The sequence below is a fragment of the Podarcis filfolensis genome, assembly GCF_964270895.1.
Source record: "Podarcis filfolensis genome assembly, chromosome: 13".
NCBI classification, from domain to species: Eukaryota; Metazoa; Chordata; class Lepidosauria; order Squamata; family Lacertidae; genus Podarcis; species Podarcis filfolensis.
Window position 1 is genome coordinate 49,967,385 of NC_139615.1, and position 27,361 is coordinate 49,994,745.

Here is a 27,361-nt window from a genome sequence, read left to right on the forward strand (position 1 = left end):
GGTTCCTGCTCCAGGTTTGATCAAAACTCTCCACTATGACCTGTTCATGTTGGGTGGCCCTGCATGGCATAGCTCATAGCTTCTCTGAGTTATTCAAGCTCCTTCGCCACGACAAGACAGTGATCCATGAAGGGAATCCTGATGTTGGGAAAGATTGAGGGCACAAGGAAAAGGGGGTGACAGAGAACGAGATGGTTGGACAGTGTTCTCAAAGCTACCAGCATGAGTTTGAGCAAACTGCGGGAGGAAGTGGAAGACAGGAGTGCCTGGCGTGCTGTGGTCCATGGGGTCACGAAGAGTCGGACACAACTAAACGACTAAACAACAACAACAACAAAGTGAGGGTCATCTATTCCAAAATCCTGCAATGCTGGAATCTCAACTACAGCATCCACTGCAGATGGCCACTCAACCTGTGTTTAAAAACCTCCAAGGAAGGAGAGTTCAATCATTCGTTCACATCTGCTGCTGGAATTGCAACCATAGATAGGAAAGAACAATCTTCCTTCATATAGGCGCAGCATGAATAAACGCTGCCTGCAAAAGAAGACTCTTCCTTTGTAGTTGAATCCATGTGACTGGCAGGTGGGAGGAGTTGCCCCTGTGTCAAAGTGGTCTGCAGGGGTGAGCGAGCTTTGGATCTGGCCCACCAGCTAAATTCGGTTCTCCAACCATGGCATGTAGGATTGCAGTTTAGCTCTCAGCCCTGTGAACTATCTATATTATGGGCAAAAATATAAGCCCCCCCTTTAGTGATCTGTAAGCCATTCTAGGAGCTTTTTTAGCTAAGTAAAAACAGATCTACATCAAAAAGACTACTGAAATGATGCACGTGAAGTACTTTCAGTATTTGGGGGAAAGCACAATGCAATTAGTAAATGACATCATTACTGAAATATAAATGAATAAATAAATAAATAAATTGTCCAGTAGCACCTTAGAGACCAACTAAGTTTGTTCTTGGTATAAGATGCACACTTCTTCAGATACGTATCTGAAGGTATCTGAAGAAGTGTGCATGCACACAAAATCAGTATTTATGCTTTTGGAAGTATCTCTCCCTACCTGAACAAAAGCTTCTCTACAGCTTCTATTGTTAATAAGGAAACAGGATACGCACCTCACCATTACAATCAAAGCAGGTTTCTTAGATTGGTAAGGTATTTCTAGTTTAGGCTACCAATCTTTTTTTTAAAAAAATTCTTTTTATTGAGTTTCAGTTACAACATCAAAGAAAGAAAGAACAAAAAAGAAAAAAAGAAAACAAAAAAGAACACAAAAGACAAGACAACAATTTCAAAAAGAAAAAGGGAGAACAAGAAGAAAAGAAAAAAAAATATCCACATCTAACACCAGAAAGCAACAATCTCTGTTACAATTCTATATCTTATTCTTTAAAACTTTATATAATTAGATATTTAGATCTTTCTTCTACACCCCTGTTGACCTCCTTCCCTCCCGATTTTGGGCTTCTTGATGAAAGGAAATTTTCCATTTTCTGCAGCTAATAATTATTGATGGTTTGCGCATCGTAAGTGTCAGGGAATCAGGAGCAGGAGCACTGGGGAGAGAGGAATTGGAGAGCGAAGGGGAAGAATCCGAGGGCAGCGTAGGGGAGTATGACAGTGGCCCGAGAGATTCCATGAGCTTCTCCAGCGAATCAGAAGATTCCCAGAAGGGGGCGCCGATGGTCAGAGCAAGGGGGGGTCCCAGGGGGGACGCACCAGAAACAAGGAGCCCGAGGGGAACCCCAAAGCAGCAGTGGGGGATCAGGACCAGTTTCCCCACCAGAGCGTAGTGGGGGGGAAGAGTCACATGTGTCAGGGCCAGCGTCCCCTCCAGCGGGAAGAGGAGGTGAGTCAGGGCTGACCACGCCTCCATCGGAGAGTGGGGGAATGGAGGGGAGGTCAGTTGCAGCTAGCCCCCCCGAAGGGGGAAGCAGTGACAGCAGCAGTGAAACGGTCAGGAGGAAAGCTGCTGGCTGGGCGCGCGCGCCAAGTTCAAATGTGCAGGCGCGGGGGACAGCAGGAGACCCGGATGGGGAACCAGCTCCTAAAGCCCGCCGGAGGGAGGGAGAAGGCTCAGGGGAATCAGCGTCAGAAGAGGCTAGAAAGGGCGAGACCCCGGCGGGCAGGCGGACCCAGAGGAGGAAAGAGCAGCGGAAAAGGTGGAGCAAGGCGAGGGTCTTAAACTGGTGTACGGGGGGAGGAGATTCAGAGGGATCATCAGCGGTCTGACAGTTGAGACGTAGAGCTGCGCGCTGCGGCTCTGGAAGTGAAACTGAACTTCAATAAAGACTTTTGTACTTAACAACGAAGCAGCGTTGGTCCTTTGTGAGCTGGGACCTTGGGCAGCTCTGACAGTAAGTTTTATAACAGACCTGCTATAGCTTTTAGATTTCTATAGTTTCCTTCAATGTATACCATAAATTTATTCCAATCACTAATAAACTTTGTATTTTTTTGGTTTCTAATTTTTTGCGTCATTTTTGCTAATTCAACATATTCAAATAATCTTGTTTGCCAATCCCTAACCGTTGGTATATTTGTACTTTTCCAATTTTGTGCAATTAGTATTCTGGCCGCTGCTGTCGAATATTGGAATAAAATCTTATCTTCCTTTTTAATTTCATCCCCAATTATACCTAGTAAAAAGGCCTCTGGTCTTTTAGGGAAAGTATATTTAAATATTTTTTTTAACTCATTATAAATCAAATCCCAAAATTTCTTCATTTCCTCGCAAGTCCACCACATATGGTAGAAATTGCCTTCTTTGATTTTACACTTCCAGCAGGCCTTATTTCCTGTTTTGTACATTTTTCCTAATTTTGCTGGTGTGATGTACCACCTATATATCATCCTCTCCAGATTTTCTCTACGGGTAACACTTGCCGTAAATTTTATTCCATTGTTCCATAATTTCGACCATTTTTCGTATTCTATATTATATCCCAAGTCCATTGCCCATTTTGTCATAACCTCCTTTATTTCTTCATCTTTGGTGTCCCATTCCAATAATATATAATACATTTTGGATAATAACTTGGTTTTACCTTCAATTATTTCTATCTGAAATTTGGATTTTTTTTCACTCATCCCTACTTTTTTATCTTCCATCCACATTGCATTTATTTGATGATATTGTAGCCAGCCTGTTAATTTTTCTTTCAGATCCTCATATGTTCTCAATTTCCAGCCGCTTTCTGATCTTATCAGTAGGTCTTCGTAGGTTAATCTTTCTCCTTCCATATTTGTTTTCTTAGTTATTAAAATATCCATTGGCGATAACCACCAGGGTGTTTTCCATTCTAGGAGTTTTTTATTTTTCTCCCAAACTTCATATAGTGGTCCTCTAATGATGTGGCTTGAAAACCCTTTATGTACCTTTTCTTTATTTAACCACAAGTAGGCGTGCCAGCCGAACCTATTGTTGAACCCTTCTAGGTCTAATAAGTCAGTATTTTCCAAAGTTATCCACTCTTCGATCCAGCAAAGGCAGGCGGCCTCGAAATATAGTTTCAGATTTGGGACCGAGAATCCCCCTCTTTCTTTTCGATCTGCGAGCAATTTAAATCTGATTCTCGGTCTTTTCCCTTGCCATATAAACTTCGAAAGGGTTTTCTGCCAATCCTTGAACATTTTGGAGCCTTTGATCACTGGTATGTTTTGGAACAGGAAAAACATTTTTGGGAGTACGTTCATTTTTATTGCCGCCATCCTTCCCATCCACGAAAGTTTAACTCTATTCCATATATCTAGATCTTTTTTAATTTCCTTCCATGTTGTCAAGTAGTTATCTTGAATTAAATTTATATTTTTTGTAGTTAGCCAAATTCCCAGATATTTTATTTTTTTAGCCACCTTGATTCCATTCTGTATCTCTAATTTTTCTCTTTCATCCTTTCCCAGATTCTTAGTCATCATTTTTGTCTTTAATTTATTCAGTTTAAAACCGGATAGTTTGCCGTATTCTTCTAATATTTCCAGCGCCTTGCTGACACTTTTCTGTGGCTCTTCTAGGGATAGCATCAAATCGTCTGCGTAAGCTTTTAATTTATATTCTTTCGTTCCTACTTTAATCCCTCGAATCTCTGGTGTTGCTCTTATTTTGCTCGCGATAACCTCTAATACTATGATGAACAAAAGCGGGGAAAGAGGGCAGCCCTGTCTTGTTCCTTTTTCAATTCTAAATGGATTTGTTAAGTTGTTATTTATGATCAATTTGGCAGACTGACTCGAATATACTGCCTTTATTCCTTTCATGAATTCGCCCTCTATCCCTGCCTTTTCCATACTTTTTAATAGGAACGACCATGAGACATTGTCGAATGCCTTCTCCGCATCGATAAAAATCAGCGCCGCAGGTATCTCATTCTTACACTCCAGATATTCAATGATGTTTATAGTATGCCTTACATTATCTTTAAGAAACCTGTTTGGGAGGAATCCTGCTTGATCTTTATGAATTAGATTTACTAAACACTTTTTAAGTCTGTTTGCCATTACCTCTGCGAAGATTTTGTAGTCATTATTTAATAATGATATAGGCCTGTAGTTTTTGATGTTTAATTTATCCGTGTCCGGTTTAGGGATCATCGTGATGTGAGCCTCTTTCCATGACTCTGGTATCTTTCCTCCCCCTAATATTTTATTCATGATATCACATAGCACTGGCGTTAGTTGATTTTCTAATACTTTGTAGTATTTTGCAGACAGTCCATCCGGTCCCGGGGCCTTCCCTAGTTTCATTTTTCTTATCGCATTCTGGATCTCTTCTATTTTTATAGGTTTGTTTAGTTGAAGTCTTTCTTCCTCTGTTATGGTCTTCCCGCTGCAGTCTTCTAAATATTTTTCTATTTGGTTTAAATCTTCGTCTTCCTTTTTATACAATTTCTCATAAAATTTGAGGAAATTTTCCTTTATTCCTTTTGGATCTTCTATCAGTTGCTCCCCTATTTTTATCTTATTTATCACATTTTGTTTTTGCCTTCTTCACAATTGCCAAGCTAGTAGTTTACCTGTTTTATTAGCTGATTCGAAATATTTTTGCTTCATTAACTTAATTTTCCATTTGATTTCTTGATTTGTCAGCATTGAATATTGTGTTTGTAATATTTTTATTATTTGTATGTTTTGTTCATCTTTCGGATTTGTTATTAATTTTTTCTCACATTCTCTTAGTTGACTGAGAATTTCTTCTTTCTTTTGTTCCCTTATTTTCCTCATAGCTATTTTGCTGGATAAAGAAGCCTCTTAAGACTGCCTTGCTAGCATCCCAGACTACCTCTATGCTTGATTCTGTATTAAGGTTCAAATCGAAATAGTCTTTTAAAGTGGCTTTAGCCTTTTCAATAACTTCTTCACTCTCCAATAGGTATTCATTCATTCTCCATCTGAACCCCCCCCCTGTGATACACCTTTTATTTCCAACATTATCGAATTATGATCAGAGAGAGTTCTCGGTTGGATTTCACATTCTGAAGTTCTTAAAGTAAGTTCTCTTGAGATCCAGATTTGGTCAATTCTACCCCAGCTTTTGTGTGTTTCTGAGAAAAAGGTGAATTGCTTCTCTGTTGGATGTTTGTGTCTCCAGATGTCTATTAAATCTAGATTTTATTCTAAATTATTAAAGGATCTTGGCAGCTTCCCTTGATTACGCTTTTTCTTTTCTGTTTGTCTGTCAATTTCTGGTACCGGTACTCCGTTGAAGTCTCCCAGTAATATCGTCCTGTTACACTCTAACTCTAATAATACTTGCTCTAATTTCTTAAAGAATTCCAATTTGTTCGAATTCGGGGCATATATATTTATCACATTAAGTTTTTCACCCTGGAAATTAATTTGCACCCCCAATATCCTTCCTTCATCATCTTTATAAATCAATTTAGGTTCCCATTTTTCATTGACATATGTTACTACTCCTCTTTTTTTTCTGCAATGGAATTTATGAATTCAACTCCCCGTTTTTTATTTATCAAAATGTGTTTATGCTTTTTGGTCACATATGTCTCCTGCATACAGATTAAATCAAGGTTCTTTCTTTTCAAAACATTCACAATTTTATTCCTCTTGGTTTTCTCATTCACACCATTCACATTCTATGACAAAATTTTCAGATTCATTGTTATATTTACTTCCCGATGTCCAAATAATTAATTTATATCAGAGTGGTTTTGTTTTCTGTTTCCTCTTCCTCTTTTTCCACTTCCTCTTCCACTACTCCCTCTTCTCCTTCTTCTTCCTCCTCTCCTCTTTCCCTTCCCTTATCCTCCTGTTCTCCTCCCTTCTCTCTTCTTCTTCTTCTCTCTTGTAAATCACCATTTCTCCCTCCATATCTCTCCTCCACTTTCCCAAGATCTTTTTCATATCTATGTAGGAATTTACCCACTTCCTGGCTTTCAGTGATCTTAAATCTTTTATCTTTATAGAAAAAGGAAATCCCTTCAGGGAATTCCCATCTGTGTTGTATCAAGTTCTTTTTTAGAACGCTTACTAACTGTTTGTATCCCTCTCTTTTGCGTAGGAGTCTGGTTGGTATTTCTTTAAAGATAATAATTGGTCTGCCTTCAATTATTAGTTTCTTTTGATAGCTTTCTCTTAAGATTGTATTTCTCCTCTCTATCGAATTAAATATAACTAAGCAGTCTCCCGGGACTTTTTTGGATTTTACTTGTTTAGACCTTATTTTTATTCTAAAAGCATTTTCTATCATATATGCAATCTCTTCTTCCTTCAGTTCTAACCATTTCGCTAATTCTTTAATCATTATTTCTTTGATGTTCTCATTAGTTTCTTCTCCTACTCCTCTGAACTTTAAATTTAACTGTTTTTGTTTCATTTCCATCATCGCTAAATTATCCAAAACTTGATCTTGGTTCCTATTCAATTCTCCAAGTTCCTCTTTTATCCTATCTGTCTCCTTCCTTTGTTCCTTCATCTCTTTTTGTGTTTTTTTGTTCGATTCTTCTAAAATCTTTGATCGAACCATTAAGTCTTTTATTTTACTTGACAATCTTTAGGCTCCTCTGGCAACAATGTCCTTTGTCCAAGTATTCGTGTTTTGAGGGCCCCATTGTGGTTAGTACATTGAGGGCTGCATGCCAGCAGTCAGCTGAACTAAAGCCAAAAATGTGCAGAAACAGTAATGGCTGGTCTCATTGAGGCTAGTATGGTGGAAGGCAGCATGACCAGCAGTAGGTAGAGCTACAGCAAATGGCAGGAAGAGTCAATTAATTCTAGTTTTGTCCCTATCTTCATCCCTGCTGAGTACCACAAGGGCAACATAAGGACTAGCAGGAAGAAGCTGACAGGCAGTGCCGCTCCTTGGACTGGTTGTAAAGTAGGAGAAACTGGCTGAGGCCAGGCTGACATTGTCCCTTTCTCTCTACTGGACAAGCTTCCACCGGTCAAAAAACAAAAGCATTTTTTATGAACTAATTTCGAAGAAAAACCACCATGCTAGTATTATGGAAAGCAACTGAAAGTAATTCCATGCATACACACACCCTGACTTTAGAGCAGAGGTTCCCAGACTTTGGCCTACTGCCCTCTTTTCAGGGGGAAAAAATACTCCGTGCCCCCCTGGAAATCGACCTTCTTTACGCAAATAAACAGAAAGATGCACCAACAAATTTGCATTCTTTGATGTATCTAGATTTCTACCTATGTCCTAAGACATAGTAAAGAAAGACGTTGCTGTAAATAAGACACCTTGAAGCTTGAAATTATAAAATCATTTCATCATCAATCTTTATTACGGTCCAGAGACCCAACAAATCATTACAAAGCAATACACCATTCATACAGTCTACCTCCAGGTTAAACAAGCATTTTGTTCAGAATATAGGGATCATTTGTTCTTGCAACCACCGATAAAAACTTTGCCACTGCTAATGTTCTAGCATTTGTCTGGTCTTCCAATAGGAACCTGACATAGTGAGCCTCTGATTTTCCCGGGAAAGGTACCAGCAAGGGTAGTATCAGTTCAATCCTGGCTTGCTCATATTTTGCACAATGCAACAAAATATGTTTTATGGAATCGATGTCTTGAGCACACGAGCAAAGTCTGTCCTGGTAGGGAACTCCTCTCATTTATTAATAAATGATTTATAAAATCATTTATTAAAACAACCATAGTAACATCCGCATTACACAGAGAAAATGATGATAACAAAGAATAATATTAAAATAACAAATTACAGATAACACTTCCCAAGCCTGGGTGAACCCCAAAAGGGTTCACTCAAGCCTGGGAAAAACACACAACCGCCAGATCCAGGAGAAGCATTGCTGCCATCCTGCAACGGCGCCGACCTGACGGTAAGTGTCATTACACAGCAGATGAAACATGTAAGAACAGTTCTTCAAAATGTTCTTCTCTTCTATCTTTATGCTTCTACCATCCCCTTATTTTTATCCCAATGCCCCCCAATTGCACCCAAGGCTACTACCACCCCCTGGATTGTTCCAGTGTCCCCCAAGGCGCAGTACTGCCCACTTTGGGAAACACTGCTTTAGAGTGTTACACACAAGAATGGAAAGAGGAAGAGAGAGTTGGCAGAAGCCTACCAATCTGTTCTCTGGTGGGCTGGGCAGGGGATCTTCCTAAGCCACAGAACCAAGAAAAAGCTATAAATAGAACTGCAACTTAAATATTCTGTTGCTTCTAATGGATTTGAAATTACATAAAAAGACAGGGATGGGATTAAAAACAACATGAGGAGAAAGTCAAAGATAAATGCATAACAAATTTGGAATCTGGAATATATATGTAAAGATTTTAAAGTTTAATAAAACTTTGACTCTGAAAAGACAGGGGGAACATTTTTACCTGCTATCTGTTTTAGAAGAGCACTCTTATGTCCATTAACAGCAGCGGCGTGAACCTGAGATGCTAGTGAGGAGCCACTGAGCAGCCAAGCCTCAGAAACATTCATACTCTTCTGTGAGAGTTCAGATGTTAAACCTGCATTGCATAAAAACATTATTATTATCACTATGATAATGATGACGGTTACTATAACTTTGTGCAAAAAAGAATGCAGTTTTATTGATGCAACACTCAACATATTTTCATACTTTAATTACTTATTTTCATTTTTCATTTTAGATTTTCAAAGCTTGACTCTTCTATACAAGCTTTACATAGCAATGGATTCACTTCACAGCTATGTAGTTATCAATCAAGAACCTCTGCTATTATTTTAATGCAAACTACTTAATTTGTCCCACAAGCCCACTTTGTTTCGACATACTTGGGAGTTAATTTGAACTCCCATACTGAACATTTAGGACCAACAAGAGGCATTAAATTTGCACATTCAATTCTGTGAGGAAGAGAAAAATAAATGATTTATATTCATGGCAAACCTGATTCAAAAAGATGCTGCTACATGGCAATATGCTACAGTGGAAAGACTAACGCTTAGGCAGACAATTTTGTCACCATAGGGAGATGGGAAAATGATTAGAAGTCTCATACAACCACATGACTAATCATGGATCAACATTAATAGATATTAAATAATAAACTTGGGGGAAATAAGGAAGTTTAAGCAATGTTTCAGCAGAGCCAGCAACAAAGAGCACTGTAGCTATTAGATGCAATGAGAATTTGAGACGGTGAGCACAGAAATGGATTTGGGACACCTATATAAAATTATTTCTTATTCGTGAAGCTCATGGGCTGGCCTTTGGCAATTGTGCTTTGAGCTATCTCAAATGGGGAAATGGGAGGGGGGATTCTGGTTCCCTAGCACCCATCTCCTCTCTATGTAAGGCACACTATCCACCTCCATCTATGTCTATCTCTGCATTAGGACTTATTTTAAGTTTATTGTCCATGCAACACAGACTTGGATAGCCTATGTAGTTTTCAACAACTAGTCACCTTGCTATTTTATATTTCTGTGCTGATACTTCATAACACAAGCCCATTTCTCCTTCCTGTCCACCATTTTGTGTAAACAATAAACACTGTGTAAATAAAGATTTTATTTTGTATTCATCAGTTCTTGCCAATTCCTTCAAGCAAGCAAGACAATATTGGCATTTCTTGATTAGTAGTAAACTAGTGCAATAACCACTGCAATGTGATTATCATCTCCAGATTAAAGGTTATCTAAGGGTCAGTTTCATAAACACATGTGTATATGAGAATACACACAAGCAGATCTATTAACAGCTTTTCAACAGGACAGGCTTTCTGAAGCATTACTGTCTAAGTTTTGTGACAACTTCACTTCCATTTTGTTTCCAAGCCCAATGCAAAGTGTGTTTTGATTCTTAAAGTCTTAAATGCTCTGGGAGCAGGATACTTTAAGGGCCAATTTCTCCTATATAAGCCCGCCCACACATTATGCTCTTCCTAGTTTGTGTGTTTCCACACAGCTTGGGGTACAGTAGGTACAACTGCCAGAGTCTTTTGGATTGCGGCAAAAGTGAATGAGAAATTTAATGTTAATCATTGTTGTTGTCTTACAATGACTTCATTGGTTGACTGTCAGTCTGCATTTTGATTTTATCATTTAAAAATTGTTCTATCATACTATTAAACTTTCGCAAGCTACCATATGGATCCATTGTAACCTAAAGCAAATAAACGGACCTAAACAAATAAATTATAATTTGTGACCCTTTATTTATTACACTCAATTATCAGCCAAAGCTAAGAAAAATAGGGAAGAAAACCGAATCTTCACTTGCTCAGAGGTTTTAATGGACAGGGCAAATTTCTACAATGTAACCTGGCAACTTTACTTGTGAAAACTCAATAGCACTAACTCTCTTAATGGACCTCATGTAGGGTGGCCAGATGCGAAAAAAATGGGCAGGGCTCCTGCAAGATTAACAACTACACCTGAAAGCTGCACCAGCTGAAATGTTCACTTCTACACAACTATTAAAAATGAAGTAGTCCTGCCCTTTTTCCCACCTGGCCACTCAACCCAACTTCATGTGATGCTCATTCACACACCGTTATTTATTCGAGTTGAATCCCGATGACGGGGTGAGCTCCCGTTGCTCGGTCCCTGCTGGGGTGTTCAAATGCATCTTCAGGAGCTGTGTATAACAGAGGCTGCTGAAACTTCCTCTTCTCTACAACTAGTTCTGCTGAAAGAACCATGCCTCCTTTTGCATCTGGTTAACCTATCAGATAAACTCCTGCTCATTCCTAGCTACAGTAAAATCTTGGATTTCTCCATTGAGTTCTACAGGTGAAACTCAAAAAATTAGAATATCATGGAAAAGTTCATTTATTTCAGTAATTCAACGTAAAAGGTGAAACTACTATATGAGATAGACTCATGACATGCAAACCGAGATATGTCAAGCCTTTATTTGTTATAATTGTGATGATTATGGCGTACAACTGATGAAAACCCCAAATTAACAATCTCAGAAAATTAGAATATTAAATGAAATCAGCAAAACAAGGATTGCAAATAGAGCAATATTGGACCTCTGAGAAGTAGAAGCATGCATATGTACTCAGGACTTGGTTTGGGCCACTTTTGCATCAATTACTGCCTCAATGTGGCGTGGCATGGATGCCATCAGCCTGTGGCACTGCTGAGGTGTTATGGAAGTCCAGGATGCTTCAATAGCAGCCTTCAGCTCTTCTGCATTGCTCAGTCTCATGTCTCTCATCTTTCTCTTGGCAATGCCCCATAGATTCTCTATGGGGTTCAGGTCAGGTGAGTTTGCTGGCCAATCAAGCACAGTAATCCCATGGGCATTGAACCAGGTTTTGGTACTTTTGGCAGTGTGGGCAGCTGCCAAGTCCTGCTGGAAAATGAAGTCAGCATCCCCATAAAGCTCGTCTGTGGAAGGAAGCATGAAGTGCTCCAAAATCTCCTGGTAGACGGCTGCCTTGACCCTGCACTTAATGAAGCACAGTGGACCAACACCAGCTGATGACATGGCTCCCCAAATCAACACAGACTGTGGAAACTTCACACTGAACTTCAAGCATCTGGCATTGTGTGCCTCCCCATTCTTCCTCCAGACTCTTGGCTTCCAAATGAGATGCAAAAGTTGCTCTCATCAGAAAAGATGACTTGGGACCACTGAGCAACAGACCAGTTCTTTTTTTCTTTAGCCCAGGTAAGACGCTTCTGACGTCATTTCTTGTTCAGGAGCGGCTTGACAAGAGGAATACGACATTTGAAGCCCATCTCCAGGATCCTTCTGTGTGTGGTGGCTCTTGATGCACTAACTCCAGCCTCAGTCCACTCCTTGTGAAAATCCCCAACACATTTAAAAGTCTTTTCCTGACATTCCTCTCCAGGCTGCGGTCATCCCTGCTGCTTGTGCAACTTTTGCTTCCACACTTTTCCCTTCCGCATAACTTTCCATTAATGTGCTTTGATACAGCACTTTGGGAACATCCAACTTCTTCTGCAATTACCTTTTGAGGCTTTCCCTCCTTATGCAGGGTCTCAATCTTGGCATTCTGCGCAACTGTCAGGTCAGCAGCCTTCCCCATGATTGTGCTTCCTCCTGAACCAGGCTGAGAGACCATTTAAAGGCTCAGGAACCCATTGCAAGTGTTATGGATGGAATAGCTACTGCACCTTTTCACAATATTCTAATTTTCTGAGATTGTTAATTTGGGGTTTTCATCAGCTGTACCACAATCATCACAATTATAACAAATAAAGGCTTGACATATCTTGCTTTGCATGTCATGAGTCTATCTCATATAGTAGTTTCACCCTTTTAAGTTGAATTACTGAAATAAATGAACTTTTCCATGATATTCTAATTTTTTGAGTTTCACCTGTATGCACAGTTCTCATTCTCATTTCTGGGGAGATTTAAAAGTAGCTTTTGTCTGAACTAGGAGATGAGCTATCCAGACAAGTAGATAACAATTAGAAGGTTCTTTCTACACTTTTAGTATGCCAAGTGTCTCCTCTTCCCTTTTGAGACCCTCCATTCTATTAAACTTCCACTCCAGTGTCAGATAGGTCAGAGATGGTGCATTACATGTTTGAACACCCGGGCAGTCAACCTCAAAAGTGAGTGGGATAGACAGTGGGATAGTTATGGACAGAGGAAACAACTTATTTATTTATCGCATTTATATCCCACCTTTTTCTCCAAGGAGTTAATGGTGGTGCACAGGATTCCCCCCTCTGCATTTAATCCCACTAACAATCCATGAGATAGGCTAGGTAGTGACTGGCCCAAGACTATCCAGTGAATTTCATACTCAAGTGGGGATTTGAACCCTGGTTTCCCATGTCCCAGCCTGACACTCTAACCACTACAGTGTGCTTGGAAGGAGTAGGAGCCAGAATGACAGAGTGTGATGCACATTTGTCACATTAAATATTTATACTGCTTTCTTTTATCCCTTATATATTGAATTCAGATTGTAATGCAATACATACAATACGTAAAAAATAAAAGCAGTGAGAAATCATACAGCATCTAGCACATTGCAATGGTTTACAAGAAGTTGAAAAATCATTAAGTGGTCTGCCCAGGCCCTCAGGAATTTTCAAGTGGCGCAAGGCTGGGGGGAGTTGGGAACCACTGGAATAAACTCAATTTATATTTTTCTCCTTTAGTACCCAAGTGTCACCCCGGAGAATTTCAACCTTTAAAAACCAAACATTTTCAGGGAATCTTAAGATCCCTTCCTTGCCTGCCCCGTGGTTGAGAATAGCAGCATTTCCTATAAAGCAAGGTACTTCAAAGCGGTCCACAATGTACAAAAAATGTTCTGGGGAGAAGAGGAGTCTGTAGGCTTGCAGGGGTTCATCCTTTGGTGCAAGAAGGGGGTAAATCCCAGCAGATATGCTTGCACAAGAACAAGCGGTAATGTTCCCACCCACACTGGCCGGAGCCCACAAGTCTGAGGGCCCAGGTGGCAAGTGCCAGATTGGGCTGGTTGGGACCTGGGTTAAAATCCCTGGGGGGCCCTGAAACTCACAGGGCACATCCAAGATGAGTTTGGGCACCTGAGGCGGAAAATCCACACAGTTTTGTGAGGAACGAAGCCGCCTGAAATCTGGCGCCCAAACCTGCTGCTTGAGGCAGCCCTCTCTCACTTTATCTCCTGGCAAGGCTGGTCCCGCTGCCGGGAAGCGCAAGCCCGTCTCCCTCCCTCCCAGCCAGACGACGATGGGCTCTTGCTCCCCGCGAAGCCCCCGCAAGACCCGCCGCCCACGAGCCCCAGGGCGGAGGCGCAGCCCGTGCAGAAGGAGAGAAGCGGCGAAGGCCCACCGGCGCCTCTCGGCCAAACGACCTACTTCGCAGGGTTGTTGTGTTGCGAAGGGAGCGAGCGGGTGGAAGCCGCTTGCCAAGAGCTTTTCTGAGGACAAAATAGCGACAGAGCAAGAGGAAATCTGCACGCTTCGTAACGCGCTGGCTCCTGGTGGTCCTTATTTCACAGCGACCCCAAAGAAGGCGCCCAGGACAGCGCCACACGCGCCCCCGGCTGCGTGCACACGTTCGCTCTCCTCCCCGTGTCACCTACCTCACAAGCTGCTTCACAAGCTCCTCTCCTCGCGGAAGACACCCCTCCCCTCCCCCCCAGCGGCCCTTTCGCCAGCCAAGGCCACCCCTTCCCACCGCCTCACGGGAAGGCAACGGACCCGCCCGGCCCGAAAGGAGCCGCTCGTCAGCCGGGCCCTCGGGCCCTGCCGCTCCGCCTGGCGGCCAGAGAGGGCGCTCGCCCCAGCGCGCCGGGCCGGGCCTGCCGCCGCCGCCGCCGCTAACTCGGGGGACGTTTCCCGGCGTGCCTTCGAACCCGGAACTGGGCGTCGGTTCGCGTGAGGGGAAAGGGGGCGGGCGGGAGGAAGGGGAGGCGGCGCAGAGCGAGAGCCGACCTCCTCGTCTTCCTCCTCTCCGTGTCGGCGCCCGCCCGCCCGCCCGCCGCGCACTTCCCCTGGAGGCCGGGGGGAAAGAGAGCCACAGAGCCGGAGCGGCAGGGAGACCGAGCCACCCACCGCCTCACGCCCCCCCCCCCGCCATGAGAGCTGCCGCCATCTTCCCCGAGCCCGGGGGCCGCCGCCGCCTCCTCCTCTTTCTGGTGAGCTGAGGGGAGGAGGAAGGAGGGCGGGTGGCGGCAGGGGGGCAGAGCTGCCTGAGGCGGAGATACGGGGGTGGGGGTGTTCTGGGGGGGGGGGCGCCGGGCTGCGGGTCCTCCCGGCTCGCCCGGTATCCCTGTGAAAGCGGGTCGGGGTGGGGCGGCCGCTAGCGCTGGTGTGGCTCAGCCTGATAGGCTGCGGGCTCCTCGACCCGGAATCGGGCCGGCAGCCGGCGTGGGGGCGCGGTGCTCGGCCCGGCGAGCTGAGGGGAAGGAAGGCGCCTCGCTCCGGGCTCCCCAGACCCATCGGAGAAGCCCAGCTGCGGAACTCTCTCCCGGGGGGCCCCGGGGGGGGGCTTCAGAAGAGGGTATGGGGAAGACGAGCCACGGTGACTGCAGGATGGGCTTACACAGCTGGAGGCAACCACGCTGAAGTGTATTTTATTGTGCCTTTGTGGGTCTCCTCTCTCTGTATCGCGTAACTATGGCCCGAAATGAGTTGCGTTGCTTGGATGCCTGTTTGGTCCGAGATGTGGTTTAAGAGCCCAAGCAGGCGTTGTGCGAGGCCTTGGTCTGCAAAGTTGCCACCGTCTAATGCCCTCCAGACTCGGAAGGGCCACTTCTGCACCTGCAGGGTGTAGGTGGCTGTCCGTTATAGGGACTCAGACTTCACAACTTCTCAAGGAACGGGGGTCCCAGCTAGGAGTTGCAGCCGAGAAAGACCGGGGTTGGAGGGGGGGAGACTTGTTTCAGACACATCTCCCCCCCAGACCCAAGTCCAGTTTGAAGTGTGAAAGTCAGGCTGTGTCAGCCTGTGGAACTTGCTCCGACAGGAGGCAGTGATGACACCAACTTGGATGACTTTGTGGAGAAGAATTTGTGGAGGAGAAGAGGTCTATCAAGGGCTACTAGCCATGGTGGCCATACTTTTCCATCCACAGTTGGAGCCAGCAATGCTTCTGAATGCTAGCTGCTGGAAACCACAGGTGGTTTGTGTGTGTGTGTTTCTGCCTGCCTGCCACTGTTCTGTATCACTTAACTAGTGCATAAAATAAATGATGCTGCTTGAATGTTTTGGTCAAAGCTGTTTTGCTCTGAGGTGTTATTAAAATACCAAGGCAGTGTTAAGTGATGTCTAGGGTGCAAAATGCCACCATCTAATTTCCTCCAGACTCGAGAAGTAAGGATTACTTCCACATCTGTGGAGTGGGGATGGCTAAGGTCGGCCCAAGACATTTTGGCACCTGAGGCAAACCACAAAATGGTGCCCCACCCTTCTCCAAGGAAGAAGGGGTTAGGGAAGATCTACATCAGGAACATGGAGGGAATAAAGATTGGGATCTGCTGCCCCTGGGGATGCTGCCAGCTGAGAGATCACCTTACCTCATGGGTGAACTGGCCCTGGAGAGTGCTTTCTGTTACAGGGATTTAAACTTTATAACTCCCGAAGAACAATGGTGCTCAGTCTGTTCTGGCAGGAATTGGTTTGTGTGTGATGCAGAGTTGGATAAATTTAGAATTATTACTATTCTGTGCTTAAAATGAACAATTTTAACTGTCTGAAAAGATTATTTGATAACAACTCCTTCCTGCTTCCTTGTGTCCCTCATTGACCCTTTTGATCATTCTTTGTCTGAGAGGTAATTCTACTGTGACATCCCTGTACGAAAGATGCAAGTATAGAGTTGGCTGGGATGTAGGGAACAGCTACAGTTGGGGGACTTCATCACATCAGTGAAAATCAAATTTTAGTCTGGTGCATGGATCTACAGAGTTCAGCTTCTTGAAATAGATCTGCAATATCCATATATCGGACTCTTTTTTGGCCTTTTATAATGATAGCTTTTTCTGTACCTCTTTCTTTAAGGTTAGATGAACTTGGACTGTGACATGAACAAACCAAGAATTCTGTTATTGCTTCTTTCAGTGAAACATTTGGGAACCGCTTTAAGAGCATAATGTGATGGTTGGCTTGTGAAGGGATAGGGATAGGAGTGAGAGTTGATGGCCCTTAGGTTTGATTCCCTTACTAGGAGCACACAGAGCTATATTAATTTATGGAAATTGCAGTTGCTCATAAGAAGTTTTAAAACAATTTATCATGACTGCTTCTCTTATAGTCTGGTTCAAACATGCATGCTTAGAAATCCAATTGGTTACCTCTGGGCAAGTATGCTTAGGATCACAGCTGTGGTTGCACCAGGGGGAAAAAAAGTAGTTAGAATGGCATTAACTACTCACTCTTTTATTTCCTGTGGTTGCAATGTGCTTTGTGTAATTTATAAATGATACTACCTTGTTGAGTTTCCTAAATCTGGACATGTGGACAATCTATATTTACAGTATCTTAATGCTGAATCACCTTCATTTTTCTTAAACCGAGTAGTATTTACACAGAGCACCTGAGACAGGTGTTAAAAACTCAGATATATAAGCTAGGCACCAAATGCCTCCTTAAACCAGGGCTACGGTCATCAAAAAGGAATGTCTAGTTGCTGTTTGGGGGCCAGATGGCTTGAAAGTCATATTTTTCAATAAAAGTTTTTGGTTCCTGAAATTTGTTCTGATTGTGCAGATAAAATATACTGGATCGAATTCTACAGGATGTGTTGTTAGTGTGTGAAAACAGGCTAGATCCAAGGATTCCCAGGCATACACCTCCAGATGGTGGAGATGTCTGGTGCTATTCTGGCGCCTGGGCATCTTGGTCACAAGTGGCCAATAGCCAGGTGCAAAATGTGCCTGGCAAATTTTGAATGCTGCCTTAGACATGGGTCTACAGTCCTGCAATCAAGTATGGTCTTTTAACTTAAGGTTTGTAATTCAAGGTTGTTTATTAAAGTAAAGCAAGAAAAAGGAGATATCAGAAAGTGAATTAAAAAGAAAACAGTAATTTTCTAACTGATTCTTTCTCTAACACCTTATCTCACTGTGACTTTCATCAGGCAGCAGCATCCTTACTTCATGCAGAGTGATTTGGCAGTGGCAACCAGGGTACCTTAAGCTATCCACTTTGAAGACATGCAGCAAGTGATTTGATTGACAAGGGGAAAGTTAACACCCAAACAAATAGGTTTCATTGTAAGTTCAGAACTTACTCATTCCTTAGCCCATGAAAGTAGTTTTAGGTGGCATAAATTGGGAAGGTTGTCTCTTTGGTTCCTGTCAGACAAGTTTAAAGGGCAAAACAGCCTTGTGTGTCTATGTATTGTTTACCTTGTCTAAATGGAAGATAGGTTTTTATCAGACATAATGCTGAAGGAACAAAGTGTTGAAGCAGCTTTGATTTTCATCACAGGTATTCATCAGATTAGTACAACAGGAGAATCCTGTAAAAATTGACCGGTGCTGTTTCTGTCATTCTTACTCAACCAAAACTAAGCCATCTAATTTTATTATTTCTCATGAACAAGCAGAGAGATAAGTAGCACTTAAATGCTGAAGGGGGTGGGTGGGATGGAATATGAATCCGCCCTTTTCAAAAAGACTTGGCTTGTTTCAAATCGGGCCACAATCCTATCAAGTTTGGGTCTGACTCAAAATGCTTTCCTTTCTTGAGCATAAAAAAACAGCTGCTGAATCAAGCAAAACCATAAACAGTGTTGCCAGAGGAAACAAGAACTGGCCAAGAGATTTTGATATCTGGTTTGCACTTAACACTAAACCACATTGGAATGTGCCACACCCCTTCCCCCTTATCTCACATCGCCATATTAAAGGGCTTTGCTAGCATTTAGTTTCCCTTTCAGAGAATCATAGCTTAGCATGTACAAACCATAGACTCATAGAATTGTAGAGTTGGAAGTGACTGCAAGAGTTAGCTAATGAGCCATCTTCAATAACCCATGGTTTGAAGTTGGCTTGTTTAGAAACTGTCTAGAAGATTTCAGACTACGTTCTGCGAGTCTTACGTCATTTGAAGCCAGAATTATTTGGAAGTGAACATGAACTCTAGGAAAGTCCTTTTTCCAGCTGCATAGGAAAAGAGTAGGGGAGAGCACAGAAGTTGGAGGCTTCACTCGGGCCAGTTTGGCTCACGCACATAGTGCATGGTTTAATGTTATATGTGAACCAGAACAAATTGTGCTTGCCAGTCTTTTGTAGTTGAAAAAGACCAAATTGTATTTCTCAAGTTCCATTTCTTAGTCATATGGTTAACAGAACTTTGACTACAAAATCTTTGCAATAGAGACCAAGGTATGGTGGGACTGAGTTGTATTAACCAGCTTCTGTAGTTGCAGAAATATCCCCAAAGATAGTAACATAAGAAGCTGTCTTATACCAAGTCATTGACCACTGATTCACCTAGCTTAGTATTATCCACACTGATTGGCAGTGGGACCCCAGATTTTCAGTCAAGGGATCTTTCCATGTTTATCTGTAGATGCTGGAGACTAATCCTGGGACCAGTGTTCTTCCACTTATACTAATCTCTTTATTGTTACCACTATACTCTACTCTTTATTGTTAACATATACTTGTTAAGGATATACGTACTCTATCCTTAACATATACTTTGAGGCTTCAAAGCACATACATTTCAATAATCCTTGAGTGTAAGCCAGGCACAAAAAATGGCACCCAGACTTTTAGAGGTGCTCACAAATGGAGAATCTTCAGGCACAAAATGTGCTGGAGTCCTGCTAATTTCAAACTCCGCACACATCAAGGCAACTTCTTGCAGCTTTTGTATCTGGATGCCAGGGGAATAATTATATGACAGGCAAGTGGCTAGTGAGCAAATGGCCCAGTTTGCATTTCAAATTAAATCAAACCTGAAAATGAAACGAAGTGTGGTTTAAATGAAGTTTTCATTATGGTCCTTTCTGGGTGCCGCAAAACAAACCAGAGTCTGTCTTGTTATGGCAGGCTTGTATGTCATGATAAACCAGACTCTGGCTTGTTGTGAGGCATATATGGGGAAGAATCACAGCAATAACTTTTCAGTAGTGTGCACCAGCATTCTGCATATTCACATTAAATGCTGTTGGGGTTTTTTAAACTGTGATCAAATGTGATGTGTGAACCAGCTCAATGCTTTGAAAGCTGTTGAGCAAATGATGCAGATTAAGATTCCATTTAAATATTGAGTGAGCCTTTAATTGAGTTATTACTGTGTGTTTTCTGCCGTCTCTTGAGCTGTGCCGTCACCTGATGATTAAAAACAAATTATGGATTTTATGGTACATGGCTCTGGTTTTGGAAGGCTGTTCCTGTATTAATTTCATTAGTGTATGGATTATGTTTCATGTGGGATACACTTAGGAAAAATGATGAATTGGGGGTATCTGAGAGGGTAAGGAGAACAATCAAATAGTGAACTTATGGAGAAAGCAAAAATTATAGATGCTAGAAGAATAGGGAACAAAATAATTAAGAGCTTGTTTTTATTGATGACATCCATGTTGATCAGATCAAAGTACATTTAGAATATACTTGTATACTGTTGTATTAGCATAGCTGGGAAAAAATAAAAATCCTGGTACTAGCATCAAATAGTATGCTCCATTCTAGTATTCCAGAGTTAGAAAAAATGCTAGTATTCAGCGTTATTTTTAAAGCCCAATATAAACATATTGTGTGTTTATATAAACTGATACAAACTTGCTGTGTGAGTTTTGATATCTGCAAGTACTGAATAAGACAGAAGCAACTAGGTAGTTTTGGTTTTGGATGGTGTTTTAAGTGATGCTTAAAGGATATCATAAATTGAGCTCATGGTATTTTGAGCAGTATTTGTATATTTAAATGGGTACATGTTGCTTTGTGCTAATAAGTATGTTTTTAATAATGTGAGTACTTCCCTGTTCTTATTTCAGTTACCAGTTTCCACTCAGCAGTTACTGGTAGAAATTTTTGTGTACAGAGATCAAAGAGATAGGAGTCTACTTATAAAATGTGATTGTGGAAATTAGCTCACTGTTCTAGGACTGCTGTGGTACTTAAAGGAGCATATTTAATAGTAGCAAAAAGCATGCTAACTTACAAAGGTTTATGCTATTTGTGTATATTCAAGGGCTGGTTTAACCCAAACATTCAGTGGAATCCTTGACACACTGCCTGATGAAAGTCTGAGTGATGTACAAAAGGTGAAACCAGGGAACATTGCTGAAGGGAAGAAAATTGACATGGAGACTTCTTAGGGAAGCGATAGATTTGTGGACTGATTCTTCCTGTTCATGTGGATTCTTGAGACAACCATAACAGCATTCACACATCATGGTAAACTGTATAGTGATGTAGTGTGCACAACCTGATCTCACCCACTTTGTTCATCCTTGCTATTGTGGGGAAAACAAACCATGATCCCTAATTTAGCATTGTGTCTAAACTGGGAACTGTGGTTTTGCTTCAAACAGCACTAACCGTTGGTTTGGAGCAAGACAAAGCACAGTCCTTGATTCCAAAACAGTAAGCCGGGGATCTTTTAATCCTCAGGGTAGAGCAAAACAGCTCAGTTCAGCACATTCATGTTAAACTGTTAACTGTGACATGCACACTGAGCCTCTGTATCTGATAGGCTGCAAGGAATTGGAGTACAAGAATGGAATAAATATGTCTTCTAATTCTGTGGCTTCAGTCTGATGCTACCTTTGCCCAGATCCTTAACTGTTGTTTTTTAATACAAGCCAACAGTTGTAACAATATGTTATAGTTAAGTAAAAATGTATCCGTTTTAGACTCCTAAGGAGTACAGTAACAGTTTTCAGGACTTTGCCCTGTTCACCTTACATCCTTATTTCAGACATTGTGATACGTATCAAAATATCACAATGTTTAGCTGGTGATATATCATGATGTAGGAAGCCAGACATCGCTCAGCCCTAGTGAAGTGTGAGAGCAATTTTCAAAATGAAAAGTGCTGAACCTTTCCTCTGGCCCACCCACCCTTGTAACTTTTCTCTTACCTGGGCTTACTTCTAGTCTTGAAGCCCATGAGATGTGAATGGGTGGATAGAGCTTCCTCAGCACTGCTTCGCCACTTGAAATTCTAATACCGTCACCCATGCCTTACAGCTGTTCAGCAGCCTACTTTTGAAGACTTACCTTTTTTATTTTCTGTCATCACCTTATTCTGCTGATCAACTTTGGTTTGCCCTGATGTACATAATACAGTCAATTGTAAAAAGGTTTCTGACCCCATTTTGGATATGTTGTAATTTCTAATTTTGTGTCTAGTAGCCCTTTTCACTTCAGCAACACCTTTGCTCATTAAGCTTTCCTGACAGGAGGTTGGGTTACTATTTAGGGCTAATTGAGAGAACTGTGCTGGAAATGTATGTAAATGGCATTTAAGAGAGGCTTAGGAGTAACGATTTCATGGTATGAGAGTTTCTGCAACACCACTGTATTCGAGCTTATTGATTTAAAGATGTTCACCTTAGATAGCCCCAGATCCCTTGTGTATGTACATAGTCATGTCAGGTTATATGTCTATCAATGTTCATATAGTACTTAAAAGCTTAACTTTTGTAATACAGGGAGGTCAGGACCAAGTCCCATGCCCACCAGACTCTTTCTCCACAGAGCTTCTAGCAGGTAGTACCTGACTGCCCAAATGATTGAAGGAGCCCAGGGTTATGTTTTCAGTACTGATCTTCTTTATTTAACCAAATTTGTATATCACTTGATGTATTGAACTTCTAAGTGGTTTACTACAAATGAAATATTAAAATTACAAGCAATTCCATTCAGCTGGTGTTATTTAAGATCATGAGTCTAGGGACAGGTAGCTAAACAATACCATAGAACTACATAAGCCAATGGTATACTTTAATACTGCTACACATGCCCATCTGTGGAAGTGAAAAAACATGATAAAGGGGTTAGGGGAGATCTATTGGCAACACTGCTTAGCACTGTTACTCATTATTGTTAAACTCCTTAATATATTGTCTATCCTCATACTTCGAGGCTTCAAAGCACATACATTTCGGTAATCTTTGAATGTTAGCCAGGCGCAAAAAATGGCACCCAGACCTTTTGAGGTGCTCACAAATTGAGAATCTTTAGGCGTAAAATGCACCTGGCGCCCTGCTGATTTCGAACCCTGATACCAAGGAGCCAAATGGGCTCCACAAAATGGGAGAGAGTGTTCAGGGGCGATCATGTCAACAGCCTGAGTCATTCAGGTGTTCCAGGGGTTGCCCAGGGCTTCAAAAGTCGCACCATATCATATCAGTTGGAAATTCCCTCAGAGCCGTCTGGAAACCAATTGAATCCATCTGCCCGCGAGGGTGGACCATCCTAATGGGTCCCCCACCTCTTCAGAGGGGGTATAGTTTCCAAGTATACAGCCTGGACCTTGGGGCAAAGTTATTTCAAGGGATAACCTGAGTCTGTCTGTCCATCTTAGGAGACGCTTTTTTTGCATGCCACTAATTTCTGAGGTGCAGTTGATGGTTTTTCTGTAGTGGGCTCAGAGGGCTTTTTCTGTGGTGGTACCCATGATGTGGAATCCTCTGCCATGTGAAGTCAGATTATATACTTTTCCAGCAAGCCTTGGGTTTTCTTGCTACTTAGATTTCTCTCTTCGACTATAGCTTCTCTAGCATTTTATTGCTGCTCTTGTGTATTTTTTTATATTGCAAGTGTTGCTTCACATTATTGCTGATCATGAAATGTTTATACTACTAGCTGCTTCAGTTATTTGAACTGGAGAGAGAAAGAAAATAAACTAGTTTGTGTAGGATTTTATGTGCACCTTGTTAAGCATGTAGCAGAATTACCATTTTTTTTTTTTTGCAGAAAAGAGCTAATTCAAGAGAAAGTGTTGTAATCCTGTTTAGTCAAGGCTAAACCACAAACAAAGTTCTAGCTAGGATCTGCTAATGAAAACTACTGAAATATATTTAGCAATTTGGCCTGCTTAATGAAAGGAAACCTAATAATTTGTATTGCCTTGACTATCAAAAGAAATGCATTTTTTAGGTAAAGAGAAATGTCATTGGTTATTGCAGAACAAAAGTTTAAATTGTTCCAGTATTCAGGACATAGAGACATTTGTGATACTGCAGAATTGTTCTGTATGCCCACTGCATTAACCTTTGATTATCAGATGAATTTGATGTCTCGTTTAACCTTAATTAAGCACACTTCCCCATTTCTGTATTTCAGCAGTATGTCTTTTTAGTTTTTCTAATAAATCTTGTTCAGACTGCAAGCTGCAGTTAATACCTTGCACCATAAATTAGTTATCTGTCCTCTACAGTACTGTACTTAAATTTCCCTTTCACTTAAATTGCTAGTAGGCTTAGAGTAAATTCAGCAGTAAAAGGGATATCAAGATTAAAATGAGAAAAAGAAGCTATGGATGGATTATAATATGCAGCAGCAATCAATATTTGGAGGAAACCATGGAAGGGTGGAAGGGAGGTCAGTGATTATAATGTATTGTTATTATTGATGTCTGAAGAACTGTATTGTTGAAAAAAATACAAATAACTTATTGGGGTTTTTTTAATCGTCTCAGTAGTTTTGCTGAATTTCTGCAATTTTCATTCTGTGCCAGGCGTGGGTGGGTGGGTTTAATGTAGGAAATTCCAAAACTTTTCATTTCATTCTTAACCAAAATGTTTTAATACATAGTTTTGGCATTTGCTTTATTGGAAATGATAGCTTCTTGACCTTAAAAAAAGCTTCTCCTCTTGTGTTTCCGTTTCCTTTTTCTTTCATTAGGTAGATCCAGCAAAATATTTAAAGTAATCCTATGCTTTTGGGAAGGGACGTGGGTGGCATTGTGGGTTAAACCACAGAGCCTAGGGCTTGCCAATCAGAAGGTCGGCAGTTCGAATCCCTGCAATGGGGTGAGCTCCTGTTGCTCGGTCCCTGCTCCTGCCAACCTAGCAGTTGGAAAGCACATCAAAGTGCAAGTGGATAAATAGGTACCGCTCCAGTGAGAAGGTAAACGGTGTTTCAGTGCACTTCTCTGGTTTGCCAGAAGCGGCTCAGTCATGCTGGCCACGTGACCCGGAAGCTGTACGTCAGCTTCCTCGGCCAGTAAAGCGAGATGAGCGCCGCAACCCCAGAGTCATCTGCAACAGAACCTAATGGTCAGGGGTCCCTTTACCTTTATGCTTTTGGGCATGTTTTAATTTTATTGAATTAGCATAATACCTATTTTGACCATATCTGTGTATCTCCTATTTCCACCCTTATATTTTCCATGGTTTACTACAGTTCCCCCCTTTTTTGTAACTTATATATTTATGTTCTTTATTAATATATTTATTCATTAAAATTTTATCCCACCCTTCCTCCCAAATGAGCCCTGGGCAGCAAACTTCAAAATGCTAAAGGCCCCACTATTTTAGTTACATTAAACCAGAAAAGAGTAACAAACATCTCCAGACATATATGTGGCGATATTTCGCTTAACTTTAAGATTTATTTCTAAAGTAAAGCCTGGCAAGTCTTTTAAAATACATAAATGAATTGCCAGACTTAGCATTTTGCCCTTGCATATTTGCTCCTTTTCCTGGATATTAGGATGGACTTCTGTTGTGCCATCAACACTGTGGAAACTTGGATTGTGTTTCGTATTTCCTGAGCTCACTGTACACGTTGAAGCAGCAGTGTGGATGTTTTGCAGCAAAGAACCGTACACATGTGGACCTCTACCTGGGCTGGAACCCCTACAGTATCATGTAGATGTTCATGCTGAATATGTGAGAGTCACCTACATGACCTGCCCTGTTCTTTTAATGCATGGAGCTCCCTTCATTATAATACAAGGAGGAGGATTTGACCAAGCAAGAATGAGATGGATAAATGTCAGATTATTTATTAAAACGTGTGTACTTTTGCAGGTGTCCTGGTTTTTTAATCCAGCAAGAAGTGAAATAACAAGCCTCGATGGTGGGAATATAGATGATACTTTAAGTAAGTATGGAAACCTTTGCCCTGTGGTTTTTTTTACAAATACATTTGCTTTTCTCAAGCAATATATTGTTGAATTCATTTTTGGTATGTGTCCTGCCAGCATTCAGAGTCATAAGTAGACTGGGGAGAACACTGAATTGCTTTAAGTATTTCTTTATTTTCAGTTTTAGTTTGTTCTGTGCATGTGTACTTTTGTTGGTTAGTACAGTATAGGACAGGATGACACCTAAAGAGAGCTAATTTAATAATCCTAAATTGAGCACAACAGTGACAGATAAAAATTGCTAAAAAACTGCTTTTATCTTGGGAACTCAATAACACTGGAGAAGCTTTATAACGCAAATCTAAAAGTAAAATCAAAGTTACACTGCAGTCCTAGGCACATACAGTATATTCAGCACTGAGTTTATTGGGGTTCACTTTCTCATCAGTATCCATAATTGCAACCCTTACTTCCCAATTATAAGTTTGGTTTTGTGTGTGAAAAGTGTGACTGTGTAATGCTAATTTTACCAGGACAGGTTCAAGGTTCTTACATTAATTTACAAGGCCACTGACAACTGGTGTCCAAATGTACGTACCTTTACAGCATAGAGCAACACATTCCAGAAGAAAGAGAGAATAAATGGGGAGGAACGTTTGCCTAGTAATTCAGGTTTTGTAACTAAAGCTAGCTCAAACTTTGAATTCATATTTGCTCAAATTCTCCATATTGCAATTCTGGGAGCTGTAATGTCAAGATTGATTTTTTGTGTGTGTGTGCCTAGCTAGGCCTTGGTTTTCTGCTGTCGCAACATTTAACAATAAAATGTCATTCTTTCCTTTAGACAATGCAGATGTTGCTTTAGTGAATTTTTATGCTGATTGGTAAGTATTTCTTCCATTGGACAGTTATACCAAGACAGTACTTTCAAACTTCTGCAGTTGTAAGACTCAAAACAGAAATTAGACAATGTTAAATTTATTATATTTAATTTGCAAAACAAACAAAATATTTTCTCAATTTGCTTTTAAACTTCTACTAGATATATTTTATTTGTGTCTAATGTAGCCTATCAGCATGGCCAGGTGGTACTTCACAGGATTAGACCCTTAGAACTAGAAACTGCCTTGGGCTCCCCCACTTGCTCCCCTCCATGTGGGTGGGAATGACAATCCACAGTAGAATTACTCCTTCAAATGGTGCTATATATGGAATCTCCAGATATTTTATTTTCAGTAATTGGACCTTTTTTTTGTATTCTCCCTTTCAACAGGTGTCGTTTTAGTCAAATGCTGCATCCTATTTTTGAGGAAGCTTCTAATGTCATTAAAGAGGATTTCCCAGATAAGAATCAAGTTGTGTTTGCCAGAGTAGATTGTGATCAGCACTGTGAGTAATCCTTTTTCATTCAGCTGTTACCATTTTAAATGTCTTGTTGTGCAAATTCAAGTCTTGAAA

General features: G+C 41.3%; 2 protein-coding genes across 4 annotated transcripts in view; one reads left to right on the forward strand and one right to left on the reverse strand.

The window, feature by feature from the left end:
* The window catches only part of INVS (inversin), a gene marked incomplete at its 5' end in the record, with an annotated part of 67,427 nt that extends 52,671 nt beyond the window's left edge, over positions 1-14,756 (reverse strand). The window contains 2 exons of one of the 3 annotated variants that reach the window (XM_083582509.1): positions 8,830-8,964; positions 14,488-14,756. In XM_083582509.1, the coding sequence (XP_083438635.1) occupies positions 8,830-8,935 (106 nt within the window). Of the gene's footprint in view, positions 1-8,829; positions 8,984-14,487 lie in introns of those variants that run through there. The other 2 variants (XM_083582510.1, XM_083582508.1) reach the window with 2 other exon arrangements.
* Positions 14,757-14,872: 116 nt separating this feature from the next.
* The window catches only part of ERP44 (endoplasmic reticulum protein 44), a 31,066-nt gene continuing 18,577 nt past the window's right edge, over positions 14,873-27,361 (forward strand). The window contains exons 1-4 of the mRNA XM_083583363.1: positions 14,873-15,042; positions 25,848-25,920; positions 26,748-26,787; positions 27,177-27,292. Of these exons, the coding sequence (XP_083439489.1) occupies positions 14,983-15,042; positions 25,848-25,920; positions 26,748-26,787; positions 27,177-27,292 (289 nt within the window). The 5' untranslated portion in view covers positions 14,873-14,982. The remainder of the gene's footprint in view (positions 15,043-25,847; positions 25,921-26,747; positions 26,788-27,176; positions 27,293-27,361) is intronic.